Source organism: Orbicella franksi, chromosome 12 (assembly GCF_964199315.1).
Source record: "Orbicella franksi chromosome 12, jaOrbFran1.1, whole genome shotgun sequence".
Lineage (NCBI taxonomy): Eukaryota > Metazoa > Cnidaria > Anthozoa > Scleractinia > Merulinidae > Orbicella > Orbicella franksi.
In genome coordinates, this window is record NC_138156.1 from 22131376 (window position 1) to 22156261 (window position 24886).

At 40.8% G+C, this 24886-nt stretch overlaps 2 protein-coding genes and 1 long non-coding RNA gene across 4 annotated transcripts in view; 1 reads left to right on the forward strand and 2 right to left on the reverse strand.

Moving 5' to 3' along the window:
• Positions 1 to 16589, reverse strand: part of LOC145463828 (uncharacterized) — an 18232-nt gene extending 1643 nt beyond the window's left edge. The window contains exons 1-11 of the mRNA XM_081447622.1: positions 15290 to 16589; positions 14787 to 15082; positions 10671 to 10729; positions 9840 to 9969; positions 8688 to 8732; positions 6561 to 6661; positions 5770 to 5924; positions 5067 to 5416; positions 4189 to 4219; positions 2847 to 3703; positions 66 to 1095 (exon numbers count right to left, since the gene is read on the reverse strand). Of these exons, the coding sequence (XP_081303748.1) occupies positions 66 to 1095; positions 2847 to 3703; positions 4189 to 4219; positions 5067 to 5416; positions 5770 to 5924; positions 6561 to 6661; positions 8688 to 8732; positions 9840 to 9969; positions 10671 to 10729; positions 14787 to 15082; positions 15290 to 15412 (3177 nt within the window). The 5' untranslated portion in view covers positions 15413 to 16589. The remainder of the gene's footprint in view (positions 1 to 65; positions 1096 to 2846; positions 3704 to 4188; positions 4220 to 5066; positions 5417 to 5769; positions 5925 to 6560; positions 6662 to 8687; positions 8733 to 9839; positions 9970 to 10670; positions 10730 to 14786; positions 15083 to 15289) is intronic.
• Positions 8211 to 24886, forward strand: part of LOC145463834 (uncharacterized) — a 22380-nt gene continuing 5704 nt past the window's right edge. Inside the window, exons 1-3 of one of the 2 annotated variants that reach the window (XR_014041364.1) lie at positions 8211 to 8336; positions 8462 to 8537; positions 9842 to 10009. This is a non-coding gene — a long non-coding RNA (uncharacterized LOC145463834). Of the gene's footprint in view, positions 8538 to 9841; positions 10010 to 24886 lie in introns of both variants that reach the window. The other variant, XR_014041363.1, reaches the window with a different exon arrangement.
• LOC145463831 (transcription factor Sox-11-B-like) lies at positions 16725 to 18184 on the reverse strand. Its single transcript, XM_081447626.1, has one exon. It carries the CDS (start codon positions 17966 to 17968, stop codon positions 17090 to 17092), a length of 879 nt encoding a protein of 292 aa, XP_081303752.1. The 5' UTR covers positions 17969 to 18184; the 3' UTR covers positions 16725 to 17089.

Below are 24886 nucleotides of genomic sequence, written 5' to 3' on the forward strand. Positions count from 1 at the left end.
TATGTCGAAAGCGGTGACCTACTACGCTGGCAAAAGAGTCGCCTACATAAAAGAATTGTTTTTACCTGTAGTTTGTCCTTTTCTTTCCCCATTTTCGCTTTCCCATCTGAACTGTTAATATAATCTGTAAACAGACTGTTATTCCACTCGTTAAAGAATCGTACCCCATTGGTGCCAGTAACCCCTTGTTTTGCCCTGAAAGAGATTTTCTTGTCTCCCTGCGAACCCCGAGCAGTCTGGTGCCAGATGGGCGCGGGGCTTGTGATCAAGTGGGGTACATCAGGACTAGGTTCCTCTTGTGGTCGAGTGTTCATCGAATAGACACGCCCCTGTTTGGACACCTTGTAGAGGCGTGTGTCGTGTTCACCTTTCTTATAAGCAGTCTGAGGTTGTGTTTGTCCGTGATGTGAATACACGTGGTGTAGGTATTCTGTGATAATCTTTTGACGCTCTTTATCTTCCAGTTCTTTGAGAAACTTGACTCTTTCTCTCTCGTGGTTTTCTGTTTGTTCTTTCTCTTTCTGTCTTTTTAGCGATTCTTCCTGCTTCGGTTGCAGTCGACCCTCGATTACTCGGCTTCCTTCGTTGATACAACTTCGGCCCTTTTGTCTACTTTCAACCGCATCGAGATCGGCATCGGTCGGGTTGTCGTCGTGCGAACTTCGTGCAGGCGAGGGATATGGTGCGAGTACAGCGGGTGCGAGTAGTTGATCGTGACTCGTATAATCTCGTTTTTCAATATTTTCCTCACGTTTGACATCGCAAACAATCGATTCCCTTTGATCTCTTTTTAAGCCTACCCCTTTAACGTGACCCGTTTTAGCAATGCTAAGCTGTTGCACTGTTGCTCTGCTTTGAACTGCCTTTGGAGACGTCCCGGTGCTTGCGTGACTGAAGCGTGACGCCTGATTTTCGGTCTGTTTGTCCGAGTCAGCGTTACTCACGTTATTGGTGCTTACGTCAGTGCTCAGTCTTCTACCATATTTGGCGTAAAACTTGGACTCGTGCTGAAGAATTTCTTGCGCCTGCATTATCGACAGGCGGAGGTGTTGCGGTTTCTTGGTCTTCACGAAAGACTGGTATGCAGCAGAGAAACTGCAAATAAGCATGAGACAAAACGCAAGTGAAATGATTACTTAATTTTACGTGTATATCAGCTGATTACCTTTAAATATCATAGGTGACAAATTACGCGTACAATTTTGGGTTTTTGACTTTTTTATTGTGTAGAGACATCTCGCGCTAAACGTTGCCATAGCAATTTTGTAATTTCACACGTGAAATTATAAATTAACGCTGAAATTTCGCGCCAAAATTAAAAGTGATTTGTCACTTATGATGTTAAACTCGTTAATCACTTGAGTCACGTATTTCTACACCTTTATCTTTCCAGTGATTTCCTTCTAACTTGTAGCAATTCAACTCCCAGACATTTAAAATCAACACTCCAATCGAATAGAATCAAACTAAGCATAAGCTCACAAGTACGCATTGCGGACCTTGTTTTTTTAGTCGAACAAGCGCCTTTATAATGCAGTAGCAGAGGATGAAAGGGAAAAAGAGTTTATCCTTCGTATAGGTCTTATTCGCAAGGTAATCTCTCTCGAGTTATTTTTAGACCTGGTACTTAATAATGTTACCACGCGCGTTTCGTGGAGGATGGAATTGCGTGTAAGTCGCCTGAACTGTCCACCAAAATTCATTTCACAGGATTGGCTATTTCAAGGTTCTCCTGGGAGTTCTGAAGCCGGAAGTGATCTAAAAATAACTCAAGAGAGATGACCTTAGGAATAAGATTCGTATAGGGGATAAACTCGCTTACTCTTCATCTCCTCTTATAGTGCAGCCACCTGAACTGCCTCGTCTACAGGCTTTTGTTTTTTTTCTTAGCGTAAAGAGTGATTGGGAGACAGAGGGTGCTTACCATTTAGCAAAAAAATCCGGAAATCTCGGCTGAAAGTCAAATGGAACAGTAATTTTCCGGAAAATCTGTTCGGAAATTGTAGACTACCTTCAGAGGTAGTCCTATTTTTCCGTTCGGAACGGAACGGCGGAAATTTCCTTACCATTTGGTAAATTTTCCAGTTTCCAGTCTCGCATCAGCCCAAAACAATTACGAGAAATCGAATTGCAAATGGTAAGCGCCATCTCGTTCGGTTGGTTTGTTGATTTTGGAAAAACCCTTACCATTATACAACGGTCATCCCAACCGGTTTATTATTAGAGTTTCCTTTCCTTCCTAGATTCCCTGCGCCCCTCTTCACTAGTTAATTATTATATATTTTCTTTGCTATCGCGCGGGCGACGTTGGACGAGGCAGCTAGTTTAATCATCATCATCATTCAGAAAAAATTATCCACCCCGTCATTAGCGGGGGTCGTTGTTGCTATAACAGGAATATGCAGTTGGTTTACCTGGTTTATTAATTATAAAACCAAGAGGGTTAATCTTTTTTGTCCTAACCAATTGGCCACGTTCGATATAGCAATATTTTAACATGGCTCCAAGGCTTTCGGGTCAAAACTGTAATTTTTTTCAGTTTCTTTTGTCTTTCAATTCCCATTAGAGACTTGGATACAAAGAAAACAACACTAGCTACAGAAGTTTATCCTGAAATCCTCGGAGCCATGTTAGAATATTGATATATCGAACGTGGTCTTTTACAGCAAATTTTCTCTTTATTTCAAGAAAAAGAACGTCCAGCTGGTCAAAAGAGCGCGAAAAATGGCGCTAGCCACCCCCAACTAAGGTTAGAGAAAGTATCTTCACCTTGATTGGTCAAAGGTCATCAAATGCGATTTTCCTTTTCCGTGACAAGAAAAATAACATAGAATACACCAGTTTACCTGTCAACCGTTCCTTCGGTTTTGTTGCCTTTAACCGCCAGCCTTGAAGGAGCATCCGGTGTTGCAATGCGCGATTTTGGTGGCTGCGGCATATATTTGTGGTAATCGGCAAGATCAACAAACTGACTCGCCTTCAAAGGCGACACGGCTCTGTGAACGTATTGTGCTGCCAGTGAGGACGGAGAAATTTTAGCCCCAGTCTTGTGGGATCTAACTGAGCCTCTAGAGGAAACAAACTTTTGGTTTTCTTGTAGCGTCTGCGCAGTTTTGTTGCCCTCCGGTTTATTTGACGCGGAGGTTTGTTTCACCTCAGAGGTACCAGTCGAAGTACAACTTCTAGCGTAGGTGCATTCCAAGGGTTTCCAATTTCCCATGTTAGGTTCTTGATCGAGGCTCGCGTCGGATTTAACAATTGGAACGTCAACGTCAACAGCGGTTGCCGACTTCTTGCAATTATCCCCTGCAATATCAGGGCCAGTGTTGACACCCTGCTTGGAATGTCCTACGCTACCTTCGCCGCTCTCTGAGGCCAAAGCTTTCATTTTCGCTTCCCACTGAGATGCCAGTAGTGCCGGATCTTGCCTTACTCGTGGGGACATCACGACTCGCGTTCCTTGGAGCTCACTGTCAAAACTGGGTGCAAAACGCGGGAAACACGACTTGCATCTTGTTTTACCTGTCCTTTGCCAGGCGCGAGAGGCAACCACATTTCGTTTTGGAGAAGGCGGCGTTTTCTCAGGTGCCCTCTGCGAAATTGCGGTGTTTGGTCGCGTTCTGGCATGAGGCTGTTCCTGGGGCTGTTTCTTGTTGGATCGGGTTGCTCTGGTACAGATCCTGAGTCCTCTGATCCTTAGAGCCTGGGGAAAATAAGATAAAAATTGTTTCAGTGTAATAAGCGTGATAAGCGCTAAAAAGATAAACACAAGAAAGAGAATTTCTTCCAGGATTGAGCCCGCAGTTTTTTTTGGACGCTGTTGGTAACCAATAAAACATATCCTGATGATGTGACAAAGCTAAACACTTTTGCCGTTTCTGATTGGATAGTTAGAATCAGACCGTCCCAATTCCTTTCACCCCCCCCCCCTCCATCTCGCCTCACCTCTTACCACCTCCCCACCCACTCCACAATCCCCTACGTCCCTCCACCTCCTTCAACCTCCAAACCTCCCCACAAACTCCTCCGTCTCCTTCAACTTCCAACAAAAACAAAACAAACGCCGACAGTTGCTATCTCGCTTGTTGCTTCTTTCCTCTTTCAGCATCAGCGGAGTATCGATTAGCTGGGAAGAAAGTACAAATGTAACCGCAAAAAAATCTAAGTTGTCTACTCTACGACATTTACCTCCAACGGTTGTTCAAAAGCATTGCGTTCACTGAAGAAGAAAGCAGAAGAGAGTCGGAAAAAATTAATAGTTGATCAAGAGATTATACATGATCATATTATGTTGAGTTGATTTATTACACGAGGTGTTTTCAACCGTGGAATGTATTGTATCATTTACAGCAGGTCACAACCATGGAATTCTGTGTTAAATGTGGTTATGCCGTTATTCGCCACTTTAGAACGAGGAGAAACCTAGTACAAGCCTCGTCTGGCAGTGGCTTGTGAGAGCGTTACTGGGAACTAAACAAAAAACGAGGAACTCTCGGCGAGGAGCTGTACTGTCCCCGTTATTGATCCCACAAGTGACTGCGGGATGAGACTCGCCCCAGATTGCTTCTGGTGTCTAAAGTGAATTATTTATAATCTTTGTGGACATTAGGACTGAGTAGAGTTAAAATTTAGTTGGTATTCATAGTCGCAATTAGCAAAATGAGACAACTACGGAGCTGAAGTGAGATCTGTAAATTATGTGATTTGGACAAGATCAGTTCCTTCTATCAGTTGATTATAAAGTTTTATAACAGAATTTGTAGGGAATGACGATCTGATAAACTTGGTGATCAATAGAAAGATCGTGCCTAATTTTCTCCATAAGAAAAGGAACCCATTCAGTTGGAACTGTCCTGTTTACAGGGTGGTTGATTGAAGCGTACTGTGAAGTTAATCCGGCATGACTTACCCGTTCCTGACCAATCAGATTCGAGAATTTTGTTATCATTTTGATTATATGTGTTGATTAGATGACAAAGTCTAAAAGTAATTATGATCCGTGCCATTGGATTTACACCAGTAAAGCTGCTATGAATTTTACCGTATCTTTTTAAAACACAACTTACTTTGGTTTGGGGACTATCACGTGTTTCCGCGTGGGGGCTTGCTCCCAGTCCTGCTCGGTAGGGGAGTCCTGACTGTCATTGCTGGTCGCGCTCTCACTTTCGGGACCCTGGACATCATCTTCCTTTCCATCACTTGAAGTAAATTTAACCGACACCCGAATGACAGAACCTTCCTGGCCACTAGTTGCTTGTATTCTGCTACTGTTGTCGTTTGATCGGGACAAACTCTTCAGTTCCTCATCCAAGAGGAGATTATAGACTCCTGATATAGCGTCGTATCTTTTCTGTTGGACGTGGAAGGCGATCTTGGCTTTATCGATGTTGATGAGTTGTGACGTTTTCCCCAAAACCTAGTACGGGTATGATAGAAAGCCAATTAACTTATGCACTTATGGCTTTAGGAATTTACTTTGGTTGTGTTCTACCGCTGAGAGCTATAACGGGCTCGTGTTCTAACCAATCAGAATTTGGATGATGTTTATTCCTCCAATCAGATTTCAATCCTCACGCGCAGGTTTTCTTTTGCTGTGCTTGACTTAAGTTAAGGACTCTTTCTGCAGGTGCAGTGAAATGATGGGCTCTGTGACTAAATAGGGCTTCTTTTTCTAACAGTTTTGTGTTACAAAATGTAGCCAACTTTCAGACTTTCTTCAGTATAATGGCTGTTTAAACCTCCATCCAATTTTACTGCATAGCTCTGTACCTTATCCCAGAGTTGCTCGTCGTTGCGTGGTTCATTGTACGGAACCAATGGTGCAGTCCCTTGGACAGTTACCCAGGGGTGGACCATCACATCCAGAAGAGGCAAGCGCATCTGGGGATTGGGCTCCAGCAGTTTTCTCAGCAAGTCACGACAATCTGTTGATTAGTTAGGCGAAGTCAGCGACTTCAGGGAACAATAGCGCATACAGGTGTGGGACCGTGGTATGTCGAAGGTTGTTATTTAACACTCAAACGTCTGAAAGGTTAAGAAGGGCTTATTGTAGAAAGGGCGTGGCAGGAATTGCGCGAGCTTATATACGAAATAGAAAAAGTAAGTTAAAGTATTAAAGGAAGCTAAACGAAGATCCGGCTTCACTTCGCTGCTGTTTGTACAAGTGGTCCTTGTATTACAGTTTATCCAAAAAAACAAACAAAAACAAAAAACAAAAACAAGAAAAAAACACCCGCAGTAATTAAAATCCTACTTCGTTTTCGCCACAAAATCAACCAACCCAGCACTTTACATTGCAGTTTAAATTGACAGAACACTTAACACATCAGCGAAACAAAATTTTGTGGTTATCCTTTAGTATACAACAGAACTGTCATTTATCTTGTCCCAGATTATGTGCTAAATGTGGTATTGAATTTAAAATGGCAGAAATAGCCTCCGCAAGCGTGAACGGCTGTATTTTACAAATAACTCTCATTTGAAGATATTATCTCATCGACCTACCAAATGATCAGAACAAGGGAACATGCATGCCAGATAAAATTTCGAGTTACACTTACGAGGAGTTAGAAGGACTAAGTATTTGTTATGGGTGCTACTGAGCCCGCGAGAAGTTTGATCCACTAAGTCACTGCGACCTCTGCTGCCATAATGAGGACTTCTGGAAAGAAAATCAATCAGCGGTTATTACTAGAAGGTGGTCTACTTCTGTTGAGAATTTATTTTACAATAACTGGCTAATTTCACGCGCGCTGATTGGCTCATTTTTATCATCAATAAGAGTACATACGGATAAAATTTTAATTTATGCAAGCTTTCAAGTTCAACTTTCAACTGTCAAACTGTCACCTTTTTAACCAATGAGATTTTATTGACTTTTTTAAAGTAACCAATCAAAAAGCGAGAAAAGCTATTGACAATGTTCGCGTCATTTTGAATAAAATTCACTTATCTTTGTTTACGGCAAGTTTACGGCGTCTTTTCCCCTCATTTATTCCCGGCATTTGACCATTTTGGGGTCTTGTTATTGCAAAAAACAAATTGACGTCAGTTTTTCATGCGTCTGTCCTCTTATTGATGATAAATTGCGTCATAACATTGTCAAAGTTTACTGCGGAACCACTCGGCCACGGCTCGTGGTTCCACAGCCACTTTGACAATGTTATGACGCAATTTATTACCAATAAGAGGACAGACGCATAAAAAAACTGAGGTCAATTTGTTAAAGACACACTGTGGTACTGGTCTCAACGATTTATTTATGGCTATGTCAATTCCAAGCTCGCCCATCCCCCCGGGCAATAGACAGGCATTTGGAATTTTTTCTCATAAGGTGGCAAATGCCTCATCGTGGGAGAGCTGGTCCATACAAAAATCCCAACGGTGAGAACAGCGCAAATGCCCAACCCTTGGGGTAGCATGAAAACTAGATTTCTTTGATGTTTAATAAAACAGGCTTCCGTTTTTACTAAGTTCTGATGTATAATTCTTTGTTTTTGACTAACTTGTCAAATGCGCCACCCCGGGCTGCCCTTTGCGATCAGATGCCCTTTGGACCGACAACCTGTAAAATTGCCCGTCCAATGCCCGGGGGGGGGGGGGAATGGGCGGGCTTGGAATTGACACAGCCATTAGCTTAAGAGATGTTTAACATGCTTTTCGGTAGAGATGTTATGTTAAGGAATCGGGCATCGTTCAACAAACAAACAAACAAACAGACGTAACAAGAAAGAAACACAAAACTTTTCGCCGAATGTTACCCAGGAATAACCAGTAATAAGAAAACGATTGTGGATTATGACAACCTGGAGAAACCAATGGAAATTCGGCGGTGTTTTCGTGTATAACGTGTTCGCAGAAGACTCCAATAGATGACCAGAGAAAATTAATCTTAGGACATAGCAGGTCACGATTAAGATCGCAATAGATTTACGGATCGCGCCTTTCATTTTCGAAAAAGAAGAGTACCAATTCTTGCTATTTTTCCTCAGTCCGTTGACAAACAGCCTGGGACATTTTCTCTTCTCCCTTGAATTGAACTTCTCAAACATCGCAACGACCGAATTTTCCAATTTCAAGCGGCACAGGATCGTAACAAAGTCATCCTTGCCCTCTAGTCAATAAACCCCCTGGACAACGCGAGGGAGATCAGTGCCGTATAGAAAAGATATCCAAAAAACATTGAAAGAAAGGGGACAGCTTGCAGTCCTTTCGCGCGTTTACGCGGGAAAAAGCGGAGGAAGGTGCATGTCATCAAAACTTCTTCCAGTCCTCCGCGAACGTTTTGGAACGCCTTGCAGAGGATGATCTCCATTGGGTATCTCTGTCATAGTTAGGTAAGTCTCTAAGTCCTTCCATGTGAAATCAGTTGCATTGTCGGTGATTTTGCTCCTTTTAATCGATTACTTGCTTTTTGCTTGAAATAGTTACCTAATTATCCGTGTTTTGTACTCATTTCAAGGTTCAGTGCGCTCCACATTTAAAACAAAACACGAGCCGGCAAACGAAATCCTCTTTTGTCTTCAGGCAAGAACTCTGTAAGTTAGATTTTCTACATAATTTATTGTTTAGTGAGGGGGATGGGCAGATTCAGGATGTGCAAATAGTAATTTCTTCAGTTAAATTGCTCCTACCAAGGGAATTTTCCCAAACCATTGCCCCCGCCCCCCTTCCTCCCCTGCTCTTACCTGAATGGTAGTCTTCCAACAACAATACCATACATAATAACACCTCTAGGAAGAAAAAAAAAAGCATGGTTGAAATCTTTTTCCAGAGAAATGCCAGATAATTATGGCCATAGCTTTTGATAAGTAGGTGTAATGTTTTCCTTTCTTTCAAAAAGATCACAGATTTGAATGATCCATAACTTTTTAACCATGAAACACACTAATTATTACACAACTAAGTGAGTTCAGAGGGCCAATAACTAAAATGAAGGAATCGGATTGCTTTATTGCTGGTCCAATATTCCCTAAGTATTCGACTGGGCAATGCCCCAAATGACTCCACACAATCACTCTCGCAGATTTTCCGGTGGTTTTGTGGCTTTTGTTTCTGAAAGAACTTGCTTTTACACAAACGGAACTTACTTTCCCTTCTGTTTTGTTCAGCATCAAAGGTGACTATACACGTAGCCAGCTCCTTGTCAAAATTGCACGCTTGAAGTTTATGATGTTTTCCAGCCTATGACCTTCATTTTTTTTCTAAACATTTTCAGTTGTGTAATAAATCACTTATTAACCAGGCTTGCTTAAGATCGTACTAGGAGAATATCGGTTCTTGGTCTTTTTTGTACTGGCCTCACTGTGCTCTGTCTATAGTCTGTCAAGACCTCAAGCTCATATTCTCCCAGAACAGCCCTTGTGCTTGGTTAATGAGATATAGATACAGGAACAGAATTTCTGGAGTCGACACAGCTTATTGTTAATCCTGTAAAAAATGGGTTATGGGTTTTTGTTTGTTTGTAAATATTTGTCTTGAGCCTGTTTAGGGTGGGGATAGGGTAGGGGCCTAATTTGAAAAGGATGTGAAAGGGTTCAGCAAAATAAGAAAAATCCATGGATGGAATTTTCTATTTACAAATTCAAGCTGCAGGTAAGAGTTATATCCTAGTAGGTAATCATTTGAACCAAACAACTCACCCACCCTTCATAGACAATAGCACTCTCCAATAATTGGATTCAATAGTAGCTGGATAATTCAATAAGAAATTGACCACAATCACAGGGGAAAAAACTTGTGGATTGCCATCACTCTCTTATCAAATATACCTCTTCCTTCACCCTGGGTATCTGTCACTGGAGTTTTGATTAATGTTTTGTCTATCTACAAATACTCACAGACTCCATAAATCAACTTCTGTCCCATATCGGCAGCCACGCCTGAACAGTTCTGGGGCAGCATACTCTGGGGAGCCGCACTGGGTCCTGAGGAGGTCATCACCGCGACAGATGTTACTGAGACCAAAGTCTGCAAGGAATGGAGGAGACAAATTACAGTGATAGAAAAGGTCAGTGACAAGGAATGAGAACATACATCAGGAGAGTATTAATTTAACCTTTTTTATAGTTATCCTTTCTCTTTTGGAGTCAAGCATAATTTGAGTCATAAACGTCACTTAGAAGTAATGTATCAAATGTGAGAGACAGTGTTTCATAGGAATATCCAAACGCTGAGAAGAGAGTGAAAAATACGATGCACAGGGGAGTATTTTTGACAAAATTTGAGGTGTTTGGATAGTCAGTGAAACACTGTCTTGAGTGTTTGATATATCTTCTAAATCAAAACAAAAACCAAGGAGAAAACAGAGAAGTAGAATCGTCAAAATCTATGCTTATTGAAGACTGGGTATCCAAACCTGACCTTAACTTCACAGTTGTAATTTCTTTGTTTTGACTTGATGAATTGTTAATGAGTTTGAGAAGTATAACTAAGAGATTGTGGAGGAATCTGAAGTTTGGCTTTTTAAATAAAACCTAGAGAGGAGTACTTTTTCTACAGTTTACGCAAGTAAAACACTTTTTAACTGAAGCAGCTTAGGCAGGAGGAAAATTTAGATGTTGTGGCTTTCCCCCGCAGCAAAGAGAAGGTCTCATTACAGGGATATTTTAAACATATGCAAATTAAATCAAATGTGTAATTCTGTCAATGTTGTCTATTCATTTTCTTACCCACTATCTTGATGTTCTTTTTACTCTCATCAAGAAGAATATTTTCCATTTTGAGGTCTCTGAAAAGATGAATGCAGAATTTGTTATAAGCTTCGTCAATCAATCAATCAATCAATCAATCAATCAATCAATCAATCAATTGATCGATCAATCAATTGATCGATCGATTGATCGATCAATCAATCAATCAGTCAATCATCCAGGCAGTCAGTCAGTCAATCAATCAGTCAGTCAATCAGTCAATCAGTCAGTCAGTCAGTCAGTCAGTCAGTCAGTCAGTCAGTTAGTCAATCAATCAGTTAATCTTACATTTGGTGATGCAGGTTATTGATACATGCAGTTATAACAATAATGACAATACCAACAACATCTTTATTTTCTCAATTCAAATACAAATATTATTACATTTTTAATTGTAATTATAACTCTATTGAGTTGGAGGGGATTATAATTATTCATTATCATACAAACTGTTACAGACAGTAACTTATAAGCATGTAATTTGTAGTGGCAGACAAAGTGGCTTAGTGGTTAGCAATTGCTGACTCTAGATCATGCATTTCAGTTTTGAGCTCTGGCTTGAGGTTCATTGTGTTGTGTTCACACTCAAACACTAAAACTCTCACAGTCCTCTCCAACCAGGTGTTTAAATGGGTACCAGCAAATTAAATTCTGGGGTAAACCCTGCAATGGACTAACATGCTATGCAAAGGTGGGGGGTGGGAATATATTTATATATTTATTTATAAATTTGGGGGAAAAAATCAAATATAATACAGTTGGACCCGGCTAATTCAAACTCGGTTATTTCAAATTCCCCATTATTTTGAACTCAAAACCATTTCCTTGGATCAGCCCTTCAGTCATTACTATCGGCTATTTCAAACTATTTTTTGTTTCCCCTGAGAGTTCAAAATAGCGTATGTATGTAACAAAGTTATAATTATTGTCCTTGATATTGTTAAATTTTGAATTTCCATCGATCAGCAGTTAATTTCTCATTGCAATATCAATAAGTTACCAAGCAGAAAAGAAATGAGAATAACAACAATCATCAACTGTTTGATATTGTCAAAATGTGCTGGCAAAGTCACATAATGAAGACTATATGGTATGTATGACAAATGTTTACAAGAATAAATGTTTTGAACGTGGCAGTGAAAGGTTTTCATATTATGTTAAGGTAAAGTTTGCGTAAAAGCTAAGTGGCCCATCAGGCTGGCATTTATCTCCAGTTTCTGTTGCATGGAGTGGCTAGGAGTATTTCTAGTCCCCTCTGGCTTGGATGCTAATTCATTGCAGGGTTTCCTCAGCATTAAGTTCGCCAGTATCCATTTGTACACGTGGGTGGAGAAAGGCACTGTGAGAGTAGTGTCTTACCTAAGAACACAACACAAGGTCCCTGGCCAAGGCGCAAACCTGGACCGCTCAGTCCGGAGGGGAGTGTACTAACCATGAGGCTACTGCGCCTCCTGACATGTTAAGCAAACCCTTATATTTCAGAAATTGTGAGATGGAAAAAGTTCTGTCTAAAATTGTGCAAGTGCTTAGCAGTTAAACATGAAATACAGAGGTTGATACATGCTGAAAGATGCGCCATAAATTTCACAGCTGAGCTATCTTAAGCGCTGTACAGTGGATTGCAAAATCCTTCCCAGTTCTCTGATCTGTATTCTATTAATAATAATAATATTAATATAATAAACGAATATTTTTACAGGATAACCCCTCTAGTAAAGTTGCACTGTTATCAACGGGGTCCTGCTAAAATAAATGAAAAATTAAAATAAAGAAATAAATAAATAAAATTAACAAACATAAATTATCACTTAATTTGCACACATATATGAAAAAGGCAATCATGTACTAAGTTATAAATCTATAAAATCTATAATAGACCTCACAAATAAAAATCATGCAATGCTTTCCGAAACAAAACTCTAGAATCCATATTCCTCGAACTCAAAGGCAGCGAATTTAATTTAATCCGTGCGCTTAAAAAATAAAAAACTTTGGTTCACGAAATCGAGACATCCTAAGACATATTCAGTTTTTTTGGGCAGTTCCCCTGCCATTACTCTTTAACTAACATGACATGCTTCCTATATGTCACTAGCAGCTTCTTGAACAATTTATTTTTGGCAAATATCTCTTCACGAGTCTTTAAGAACTTCATATTTTTTCCAGACGAATAACGCATGCCACAAGCTGCACAGTTCTTGTAAATTCGTGTTAAGGTGTGGCTCAAGCTGTTTGAGTTGGGTGTGTCAGGCTAAGAGAAGGCTGTTTGATTGACACATGTTAAAAGTGATTGACAGCTGTGGTCTCTAATATATCAACTGATAATAAAAGGCTCAGTTTCGGATATGAATAATTCACAATTTACTTGGTATAAACACAGTTCCGTTCGTACGTCTCTTTTTAAGATGTTACTAAACACAGTTTCTCAACGAGTTAGTTATTGTTCGCTTCAACTACAGTAACTCTTTTCTCTTCGTACAACAGTAAATTCTTTTGCCGCTGTTTGCTTGCACGAAAACAATTGAGAAATTTTCTCGTTTGTGTAGTTTTTTTGATTACATGAATATATGCATTTTTTTCTGTTGACGGTTTTTATCAGTCGTTATTTTGGTTCTCGAGTTTTCGCTTCCGAACGCGCTGATGAACTCAGAATTTAGTGCCACAAGCCTTCGATCGGAGTATTTTTTCAGATACGACGTGTTCTGAATTAAAAGAATGGCTAGCCGTGTTTCAAAACAAGCGTGATAATTCTACACACTTGTTGCTTTCGTTAAGTGTTTTTTTAATTTTTCACTTGGAAAAAATTTTGTCAATTATTTATGACTCAGTTGGAGATGGGCGGCCAGATGGCTTCTTAAATTTAGGCATTAACAGAGTCATTAATTTTATCTCCCAATTGTCAGACAAAATAACAAGAAGCAGGGAGATTTAAGCCTTCAAAGATGAATACATTTTGCCATCATAAAAGAAGGATGAAAAGCGAACGGCAGCTGGCTAAATAATGATCAAAGTCGACGCGAGAATTTGAAGAGCTTGCGTCTAAAAGTTTCGGAAGTCATCATGTACAGTTGTGAATACATCGATTGTTGTGTCTTGAAATACACTTTGAGTTTTTCCTTTATTTCCGCAATGGGAAAACAGAGCAGGAAAGAACCGCTTTTAATGTTATTGTTTGAAAACTTTTGTAATCGCTGAAATATACAGAACTGTAATATTTCTTCTAAGTGTGAAAGGCTTAGCCGAGGTTTCCGTTCCGTTCTTTCAGTCGTTAATTTTTACTTTTTGTTCGTGAAGGAGATCAAGATCAAAATCAGGCTGATATTAAGTCTAAAGAACGAGGGAATAAGCTTCCTTCAACATTTATCGCAGATTACTGTGCCTCTCAAACATCCTGGAGACGGTAATTTATTCAGTCGCTCAGAAACAGCCGTAAGCTATGTAATTAATTACCGCAATGTATTCAGAGGGGAGCAAATAACGCAACAAAAGCAGAGAGTGTGATATGACACAAAATAAATGCAGCTATTCTGTGCTTTTCCGAGTGCTAATGGCGAGGGAAACAGGCATTGAAAATACGTCACCAGGGAAAATTAAGTTCTTGTTACGTTCAAAGTGAATTCCGTACTTTTGACATCTTCTCCGGCACATTTTATACCTTCATAATTGCGCAAGCGATTTTAGCTTTGCCCGGCTGTAAAATTTGTCTTGTGAACTAGCGTCCAAAATTCGAAGTGGAATGTTTACTGTCAGACAAAGAAGAGATTTCTTCTCACTCTCTTTCAAAAGGGGCATTTTTTTCGTTTGTCTTTGATCTCCAAGCGACTTTGACCGCAAATTATCATAAAAATAAAACTACAAAATGTAAAAATAAAGAAAAAAAAAAACGTGGTGCTAGCTTAAAGGTGCAACTTTTTGTGCAAGTTTACAAAGTCTTTCTCTCTTCTTGTAGTAAAATTGTACAAGCGCTTTTAGGTTTGTTTTAAATCTCTTAGCAACCTCAACCGCTGATTATTATAATGTAGAAAAATAACCCACGCGGTGTAGACCGTATGCATCTAAATTTAGCTCTTTATTTCGAAGCAATTTTGTTCTTACCGATGAACGATTCCACTTTGATGCATGTGGTACAACGCGGAAATGAGCTGTCTCATGATCGGCCTGGCCTGTGATTCGCTCAATTTCGAGTCATTCTGCCGACGCAAATAGCTCAGTAACTCGCCTCCGGGAACATATTCCATCACGATGCAGTAAATAGAGTGCTGTTTGAGGGTTTCGTACAATCGGACAATGTTGGGGTGATTGACTTTCTTCAGGAGCAGCGCTTCGCGTAGGATGTTTTTCCTGACGTATTCATCTTTGATTTTACGTGTGTCTATGACTTTCATCGCTACCTAGGAGACAGATTTATTATTACCAAGCTGAGTTAAATCGGCGGAAAAACAAAAAATACTCAATAATAAAACAACGCACCCCGAGTAATTAAACCATTGAATAATGCCCAATCTCCACACCCACAGTGCGTAACAATAGTTGTAATTAAGCCACTGAACAATCATATGTCGCTGGCTTTGAAATCAAAAGGCAATCCATGGACAAACCTTGGTTTTGGTGATGCGATTCGTGGCTAACTCGACGTAGGCGAAGTTGCCCTTGCCCAGCCGATTTCCAGTCAGATCGTACGTTCCTATACGTTTTAGAACGAAGTTGCTGGAATCGGTCATAACAGCAAATAATAGTCACTTCAGGTAGCGTGCAAAGTGGCGCATTTGTAAACAGGAAAACCCCGCGACATTGCAATTTACAATCGGCATGTGCGATCAGCGCGGATCAACCAATCGACGGGTGGAATTTTGACCGCACGCGCCAGCCATTGTTTTGTTATTGTTGACGATTGTCTGAAAGCGGCTCTCTGATTGGTCGGAGAACAAAGAGGCACGTTCTGACGCGTGCCTTGCTGTATGGCCGCTCTTGCGAAAGCCAACATTTGAAAAGCGGAGTTTCGCGTCCACTGCAAACACACGCTAATTCGTGTCCCCACGAGATCTTTTCTTTTTTTCGCTCCAAATGGCTGCAAATTAGCAGTTGAATACGTCAATATCCGCTGGAGGAAATACGCACGAGGCATAATTTTGTATTTGAAAATAGGTAAACACTACCTCGTGTTGGGTTTTTTTATTATTTTGTGCAGGCGGCTGTGTTGAAATACGCTTGCGTGTTCTGCACGCTGGCTGTGCTTGCGCGCGAGCTGTTAGTTTTGATGAGATTGTTGTTTTTTTATTTGAAATCAAACCTCGTGATCTGCACCTAGCCTCCATGGTCCATTACGATCACATAAAATATTTATGGCGGCGCTAAGTGGACACGTTTTAGCAGGGAAAAACCCAAAGCTTCCTTCAACAGATCAAGTATCATTTTAGGAAACGAAATCGCGCGCTCTCTAAACCGTTTATTCAACCTCGTGAACTCCCATCCGTAGAATACGTTTAAGGCGGATTATCCTGACCAGCTAATCAACTCTGATTCAAATTTAAATGCCTTGGAAAGCTCCGTTTAAAATATGCAGTCAAAAAACAGATGCACTAGCGTCCTACCCCGCCCAAAATGACAACTGACGCGCTATCTTTCCTCGTCGAAAACTCTCGATTTTCATCGGCGCAATAATACCACGTTGGCATAATATAGTATTAATTTGTTTTTCTCTTCCCCCCTTAGAATACAAGTAACCTAACTCAAACTACCCGCCGCAAGTTCTATTCCACCGTCATAAAAAATTCAGTTTGCTCAACGATGCGTAGAACGCTAGCAGCTAACTAAACACCGTGTTGCAATTTTTGCGGCAGTCATGAATTTTCTATTGAAGGCGAAAACGCGAAACAGTCATTGACGTCTCAGTAAAGATTACAGTTATTTGGCTTTCGCAACTCGGTTTTTTAAACAGTTGTGCGCGAGGTTGCCATGCGTGTTTAGCGCGCGCGCGTGAGAAGAATAAACACACGGAGTTTAAATTTTCATAATAATGGTATTATAATTTTCTCTTCTTCAATTTCAATTCACTTTAAAACACGCTCCTCAGGCCGAGGAAAGAGAGAAATTTAGTAAAAATACAACACTTCGGGGAACTATTAAATTATTTAGAATCCTTTTTTTGTACAATTATCGTAATAAAAGCTCTCTAAAACGAGAATACATCCGTCGATACAAAAAAACGAAATAAACTTCTTCGGTCGAAAAAAATATACACAGAAAAGCGTGTCCATAGCGGTTAGAAAAGTCGAAGGTCCAAACAAGATCCTGGAAATGTCTCAGTGTTTATAAAAATCGCATGAAGTGGAAATTCCACAAGTCAAAAGCAGTGTCCTTCCACCAGTTAATACTTGAACGGCGAAAATTGCAATCAGCTACAAATGCCCTAGAGAGTTCTCAAGCCACTGGCTTTGAATAAGCTCTGAAACCTCTGGCGGAGTGTAGAGATCGGGAAAATCAAATTGGCCGCCATTTGCTCCGTTCAGATCAAGTAATGGCGAGACAGGCAAGCCGTTGAAGTTCACGTTGCCAAATTCTAAGCTTGGCCACGAGTTCGGAATCTGTTGGCTGTGATTCACGCTCACAGGGACCTGCTGATCCTGTTTGAACGCCTGTTCGAAGTCGTCGTACAAGGATAGCTGATCAATGGGATCCTCTGGTGTTGTTCCGATCGCATCGGGCACGTTCGGCGGCGGGGTGATTGGCGAAACGAAGTCGCGGCGTTGTTTCTTAAACGCTGGCTGCTCTCCCAGAGAACTAGCGTGTTTCTTGGAAGAACCCAGTCCAGGAAATGCGTGCGCGCCGGGCAGTGCCTCACGCTTCGTACCCACTGCCTCGGGGAGGTTCTTTCTCGAGTGTCCTTCCGTAGAGGATGAAGTTTTCCCCTCCTGTCCACCAGCGTTGTTCTTCTGCTTACTAGGCTGCTTCTTCTTGCGTGGACGGTATTTGTAATCTGGATAAGCCTGCATGTGTCTAATGCGAAGTCGCTCCGATTCCTCTACGAACGGTCTCTTCTCGCTCTCCGACAGCAGTTTCCAGCGCTTTCCGAGGCGCTTGCTGATCTCGGCGTTGTGCATATCGGGGTGCTCTTCTGCCATTTTTCTGCGCTCGATCTGGCTCCAAACCATGAACGCGTTCATGGGGCGTTTGACGTGCTGAAGCGATTTCTTGGGTTCTTCCTCGGGCTCGTCTACAGTGGGAACTTGAGGCGGCGGGCTTGGCGAATTGAGCTCGCTTCCTTGGAAAACCATCATTACAAACGCGTTTCAGTGACTCGTACGAGAAGGAAAATTAAAATACTCTATTCTACCAAGCGCGGACAAAGTTCAGTGGTTCGAGCCAGTCAGTTGGTTTCAGTTCGAAACACGAGTCGTCGAAGCCACAGGTGCACGATATTTCTATCTCACGGTCGGTAGGAGTTCGAGTTCTGTTGCGCTTGACACGTTATCAGCGAGTGGACAAGCTTTAACTGATCGTGGCAATTTCTATTTTTAATTTACGTCCAACTTGAATTTGCGTTGGTTTCTCTGTGACGCCGTGACACGTCACCTCACGCTAACACAAAAGAACCAATGATGGGAAGCAAAACCCGCTCGTTGCTCCGCCCCCGATTCGCCGCGCACCTTTGTGATTGGTTAGTTCCACGGCTCCTTAGTCGGTTTGCTTATGTGTTTTTAAATGGGGTTTGCGCGCCAAGTGTCGGCCGGAGGCACGAATATAATCAAAACACAGGAATCAAGTGAAAATTACCGTGGTATCGTCCGTGAGGGTTTGCGAGTTACCTTCACGGTTTGCGAATTCCTCAACGTCTGCCTCGTACGCGCGATCCCGTGCGTGCGTTTTCGCGTTAAATGTGGAAGTAGCGAGATGAGTTTTGTCCAGTTTGTTTCGAATTCATGCCACGTGCTTGGAACAATAGAACGACGCATCAGTAATGATTTACAACACTAAGGGATTGTTAGCGAATTGTCACAACATGCGAATATTAGCATCTAATTTTGGACTGTTTTGAATAAGAAAGACACACTCGAAAGGTTTTTTTTTTCGGAGTAGTCCCTTAGCTTGGTGACTCGCCTTCACGAAATTCCAAATTTACCCGCTTCTTACTTGCATCAGGCAAGAGGCCTGTCGAAAAATTTGGGGCAAACAAGCGGAACAAGCGCGTCGGCGGTGAAATAAGCAAAGATAAGTTCGATTCGGATTTCCAATAATGAAGTTACCGTGGGAAGTTAGGAAGGGGCGGAGGCCGATGAGCTAGGCAGGGTAATTAGGCCCCGGTTTCTTAGATACCCCAAAATAGAACTAAAAGTCAACGAGGAATTTGTTTATGACTGTTTCCCGGATCATTTACGCTGATTCTGTTGGTAATGTCTGCCGAGCGCAAGATTAAAGTTCGCTATCTGTGTTACCATCTCAATCTCTAGAAGTCCCCACGGACAGCACCAATTAGAGTTGTATTCGCCTTTCCGCTCCAAGTGCCAAGCTAATGTAAATCTAATAATGCTAATTTGTTGGCAGGGAGTTTTGTTGATCCGGCGGATGTCTGGGGACCGTGTCGCACCTCGCTATTACACCATACATGATTTTCCGCTTGAGTTTGACTTTTATTTTGTTGTGACATTTTGAAATAACAGTAATTTGAGTGAGAAAAAGAGATGGCGTTTGGAAAATATACGGTCGAAGCTACCTTCCCAAGAGAAAAAACAACCTGTTGATTGTGAAACAACCTGCTTGCAAGAGTCCAAAATGGTCGCTTTGGAGACGTTCGGCCTTAGCCAATCAGATGCAAGCTTTGATCTGTACGCGGTATATTCGCAGACAGGTGTCACCGGCGTTCGAAGCGATAGGGTTGATTTATTAAACACACAGGTGACACTGAGAGGTCACTGCACGACCCACGTGCTTAGAGACCGCCAGCTGGCTGCCAATCATCCTTCGACTGTTCTTTCGAGAGAGGGAGAAAAAATAAAACCATTAAAACGCTTCATTCTTTCCGGCCGAAGCCGTTGCCGCGGTTTCGGCTGGCGCGCGGCGGCTTTTTCCCGCTCAAATTTGCCGCTCATTTCTTCCAAGCCTCGCGAGGGTGGATAGTTATTAGACCGAAACGTAGTACGGCAGTCCTGCCGGTCTGTTAATGTGTTTTCTATTCTCTCTTTTTCAAACCCCTCGCTATACTTCTACCGGTGTTTGTATTATATTTGACCGGATTATGCAAGCGGAGTCGAGTGACCGCGAACGGCCGCCTGTGATTGGCTGTTGCCACCTGAACCAGATGTTTAGTGGCAATTTTACGCCGGTAAAGTCTCATAGGAACGGTTCTGCGAAACACAGCCCTACAAGAGAGAGCCATATTTGACAGTGAGATGATAAGTAACACTCTCGAAGATGAACAGCGCGTGAAGCCCGTCTTGTATTGGTAGATTCCCTATAGGTACATTATCTAGCGCAAACGACTCTTGTGAAAAGTCCGGTAGCTTCTTTCCTTTCTCTGTCATCGACTCATTGTTACGTACGATCGGGCAGAAAATTTTTCTCGCCTTACCTGTGAACTTTCAAGACTCAAACGTCTATGGTAGTATTTTGTATTGAATTATTTGACGTCAAGTATTGCAAATTTCTTTCTTGGCAACTGTCGAGGGCAATTTTGTACTTTAAGCAATCGTACATTTAAGCTTAATTTCTATAAGGTCAGACTTTTGCTTTTCATAAGAGTACGTCTTGGGAAAGTAGAAGGTCGAAAATTTCTTCCGTTATACGTGACAAGAAAATTAACGAGTTTTTATTAACTGTTTTAATAATACTCGCGATTGAACAATGATTTAGAGATTTTTTAATCTTAAGAATTGTTATTTTGGTTTTGTTTCTGACGAAAAAAGGCGATTATTCTTAGTTCGTAAATGTTCATGTCCAGAACCGCCGAGTTATCTGTAACTGTGAATGCAAGTGGGTTTTTATGGCGCTCATTGGTAGCACTAGCAAGCATCTTCTTGTTGATATTTTTTATTTTAAGCCTTGTTTTGATTCGCTTGGATTTAAGATTTTGTTTGTGATTATATTCCCCTGAAGCGAATTCAATGTCATAGCGAACAGATCGAGCCTTAACTGACATTATTTGCAAACATATTGTTTGAGATGTCATTTTAAATTTTGACTTACATATTAGCTTAAATTGGAAACGGGTGTCTCAGCTGGTAGCCCGAGATTTTTTCAACCCAATCTTATTTATGGTGGTATATAGAAACTGTTCTTTTTTAAGAATATCTGAATTAGAAAAAGCTGTTTCCAAACCTGCAAGTGAAAAACACCAGTTTATGCAAATACGTCTTGTTTACAACGAGCGAGGTGAGCACTCATTTTAATTTTATGCTTTCCTGTAATTCACACCTCTCCATTAAATCCCAAAATGTCGGAAAACGTGCTGTTGTATTGGGAAATGCATTTTGTAGGATTAAGGACCATTGTTGAAGACCAATTCAGAATTGGGAAATTTCGGATATTGACATTGATAACAATCAATAAAGTGACGAAATTTCATCAAAGTATTGCAGTGATATGGAAATGTAATAACATTACTGCGTTTTAACCATTTTAAGACTTCTCTTTCTTCTATCACGTTGCTCTATATTTTCGATAATTTAGCAATAATTTCCTATTAGCAATAACTGCCTCCTGCTTTTAATCATTACAAAAGCTAAGAGTTTGCTTTAAAAGGCACGTTTGTAGGTTATGACGCCCGTAGAACGACAGACGAATTTACTTAAGTTTTGCAAAGCGGAACGGGAGAACCCAAGTACGTGATTAAAGCGAATTAAGAACTTAATAAAAGAGTGTAGTGTTTTTTGACGAACACTTTTTAATCTTCGTGGTTTCTTCCGGAAGAGCGAAAAGTCGCTACTCCTGCGGTGATTAAAATAATAAAAATCAACTTTGGTAAACAATTTGACATTTTCGTCCATTTAAATAAAAATTCCCCGCATTCAATGTTCTGTGAAGGATATCAACCACTCGTTGAGCAGTCGAACTAATATTTATCAGCTGGTTTTTATTTCATAATACAGGTGTAGAGAAGATCTCGGCTTATTTCATTGGGCCTACGTGCCAGTTCTCGAATTTTCACTCCGTTTGTTTTGGTCGTAAACACGCTGGGAAGTTACGCAGGGGTTGACGCAAGCGAACCGAAGCCCCAACAAACATGACGATGGCTTTTATTGCACTAACTTTAACGTCAAGGTGTTGCCATTGTCACTAAATCGCCATAATTTTAGCAACTTGACCGAAATGCTGCTAGTCATAAAAAATTAGTTTTGACTCGATTTCTTATTTGCGTTCTAGTTTTGTTATACTCGCATTCTATAATATCAGGAATGCATAGTCTTTAAAATGTATATCACCCAACTTATTTTGTCTGATATGTTTGCTTTGTTACGGGTTAAATTCATAGTTTTGTGTTTGATGATTTCGGTTGCGAAGGAGATTATTTTGCGTGGAATCAAGGATTTTCCCGTGGAGGATGGAAGATTTTTTGTCCTGGTCTTCATCGATGGTTAGTTCAAAGAGGTTATTTCGCGATAAATGGTTTTTCCGTTTTTAGAAAGTGCGAAATTACCTTTAAATCGGAAAGCTTCCAAATGGCGGGTTACTAGGGTAGAAAAACACCAAAGAAGTTCTTAGAAATAATCAAAAACCAAATGACCACATATTGATGGTTAAGATTGGGAATCTCACAATATTGGATCTTCTTCCGCTTTCTGTATGGCATGAAACGTCAGAAGTGTTTCTTTTTTGTAAAGCTCCTTTATGGGTAAAGGAGTTTAGTCAAGTTGACCTTTTTCTTGGTTGTTTTTACAATTCGCTGGTATCAACCTAGAGTCTTGGACAGAGAGAGCCACTTTATGAGGGAAGTGTCTTGCGCAAGAACATAACACAATAACTCCGGCTATTTCTCAAACCCAGATCTCTCAAACTTGGGCTCAACGCGCCAGGCGGCCAGTAGGCCGCGCCAGTAGGCCACCGCGCTTCTCACTATAATTTTTCAACCGTGGTGTAGTTGTCAAATTGAACCTGGCATAATTATACCGCTCGTTGTGTAGTATTACCACCGTTTATGTAGTGGATCGATTGAGAAGCAATGTCGACAGGCATCTGGGGTCACTACACAAATTACAGTGATTTTTAAAATGAACAAAGAAATATGGTCTCACAACGCTGCAAAGAAAAGATAAGCTATGATCAAATGATGAAACGTAATTAAAGGAAAGCTCTCTGCTCTCGTGAGAAATTGCAAAACTCAGCTAGCGCCTTTTAGGATACTTATAGCCAAAACGCATGCGCGGCCCGCGGTTTTCGGGGAGAGGATTGCTACCGTGAACAACAGCAACAACAGTAACTGTATTTACTAATACATTTACAATTTTACAAGAGTAATTATATAAATAAAAGGACAGAAAAATAATGTACATTTAAGTCTGGAGACTGAAGTAACCGACAGTTTTCTAGTCAGTCTCCAGTCATTGTAAGGTTTCTATGGATGTTGAGAGAATACAGAATTCTTAGAGAAGGGTTGTGTACATGGTATAACAGAATGGAGGAAATCCGGCAATACAAGTTTTCAGAATGTTGTTCAGACAGTCAATAAAATTTCAGTTGTTTAGAGAAGTTGAAGGCATTGAGATCTTAAAGAATGGTGGGGATATTGTCCCAAGGTGAGTGGTGAAATTCCGATGACTGAAGATGATTTGCTCCTTATGTGTTGCTTTTGAACTTAAACGTTCCAAGATAGAATGATCGGCATTGCAGTCGAATGATTTGATTTAGGGTTGAACGTTTTTTGTAGAAGAGTAATTCCAGAGCTTCCAACTTCGAGTTACTTTAGCCAACAAACTCTCACATTTTTAGTCGGTGACAAGCGAAGCATTCACATTGGTAAATTGAAGAAAATTAGCATCAATTGTAGTAGACCATATATAAAACCGGTGCTTATATCTATTTACCACGACATGAAGTGGCTAGAAGTTATACTACTCCCCCCTGGATGGGATGCTAGTCCATTGCTGTTTCAATAAACTCCTCCCCCTCCCCCCCGTGTACCCTTGAGTACTGGTACCCACAGCACATTTGTCACGGTTTTCCTGAGCAATTTTCCGAGACTTTTCCAAGTTTCACCTTGTTGTAGAGAAGCATTGCGAGAATATAGTTTTTCGCGCAACTCGAAGAGTCCCTTGCACCAAAAAGAACTTGAAGATAAAACACAAATTGCAAATTTCAGCGCAATTACTCGCTAAAATTTTTCTACTTCATTTCGAGTTCAAGTCGAATATTAATTACAGGTACTAGGTCTTCTTAAAAACATAATTTCATGTTCAGAACGAAAGCTTTGTAGGACACGCAAAACAGACGGCAATCCCTCAGTTGTTTGTTTTCTTTAGAGAGAAAGTTTACGAGCACGTTCAATTTGTATTCCCTTTCCAAACAATGACAAATTTGTATTGAAGCAGCTTAACTGGTCGTCTATTGTTCATTTGCTTGAAAAGTTCACTAATAAGGCCATTGAAAATTACCTGTTATTTCACTGTAGTTGATATTTTCCCTGTCTCTTCAATACAATTTTGAATTTCCTTTGAGAAGATCCTCTCAATAAAGTTTTGCACTTGTCGCCATAAATGTCAGAACAGGCTAGCTCGGAAAATATCTTTGTTAACCACTTCACAATTTCTTTATCGCTTGCGTGAAACCCTACTCGGCGATTAAACTTGCACCTATTTATAGTCGTTTAACAAAATGGCAGGGTGTAGGCTACAGGAATGTTCAGCACAGTGAAGGCTGTTTTCTTTCAGCGTTGTCTATTCCGTTTGTATAGTTCAGCTCGCAAACGTTGCAAATGGCTCACGCTTGTTGATTCACTGAAGTAGCCGTTTATTTCTAACTTCGCAGTGACACTGAGTTATAAATTTCCTAGGTCAATGTTCAAAGTAAATTGGTTTCGAAACCATTTTCAATGGCTTACAACCCAGGTAACTTGGTTATAAACTTCTCAATTCAACGATTTTCCGGAATATAACAAAAACAGCGAATCGCTCTAATCCCGAAAGCTATTTTATCTACACCTCTAAGTTCCGCAAGATTCTTCGCCCACTTCCACATCAATTAATATTTTCGTGTTCATTTGTACGGAA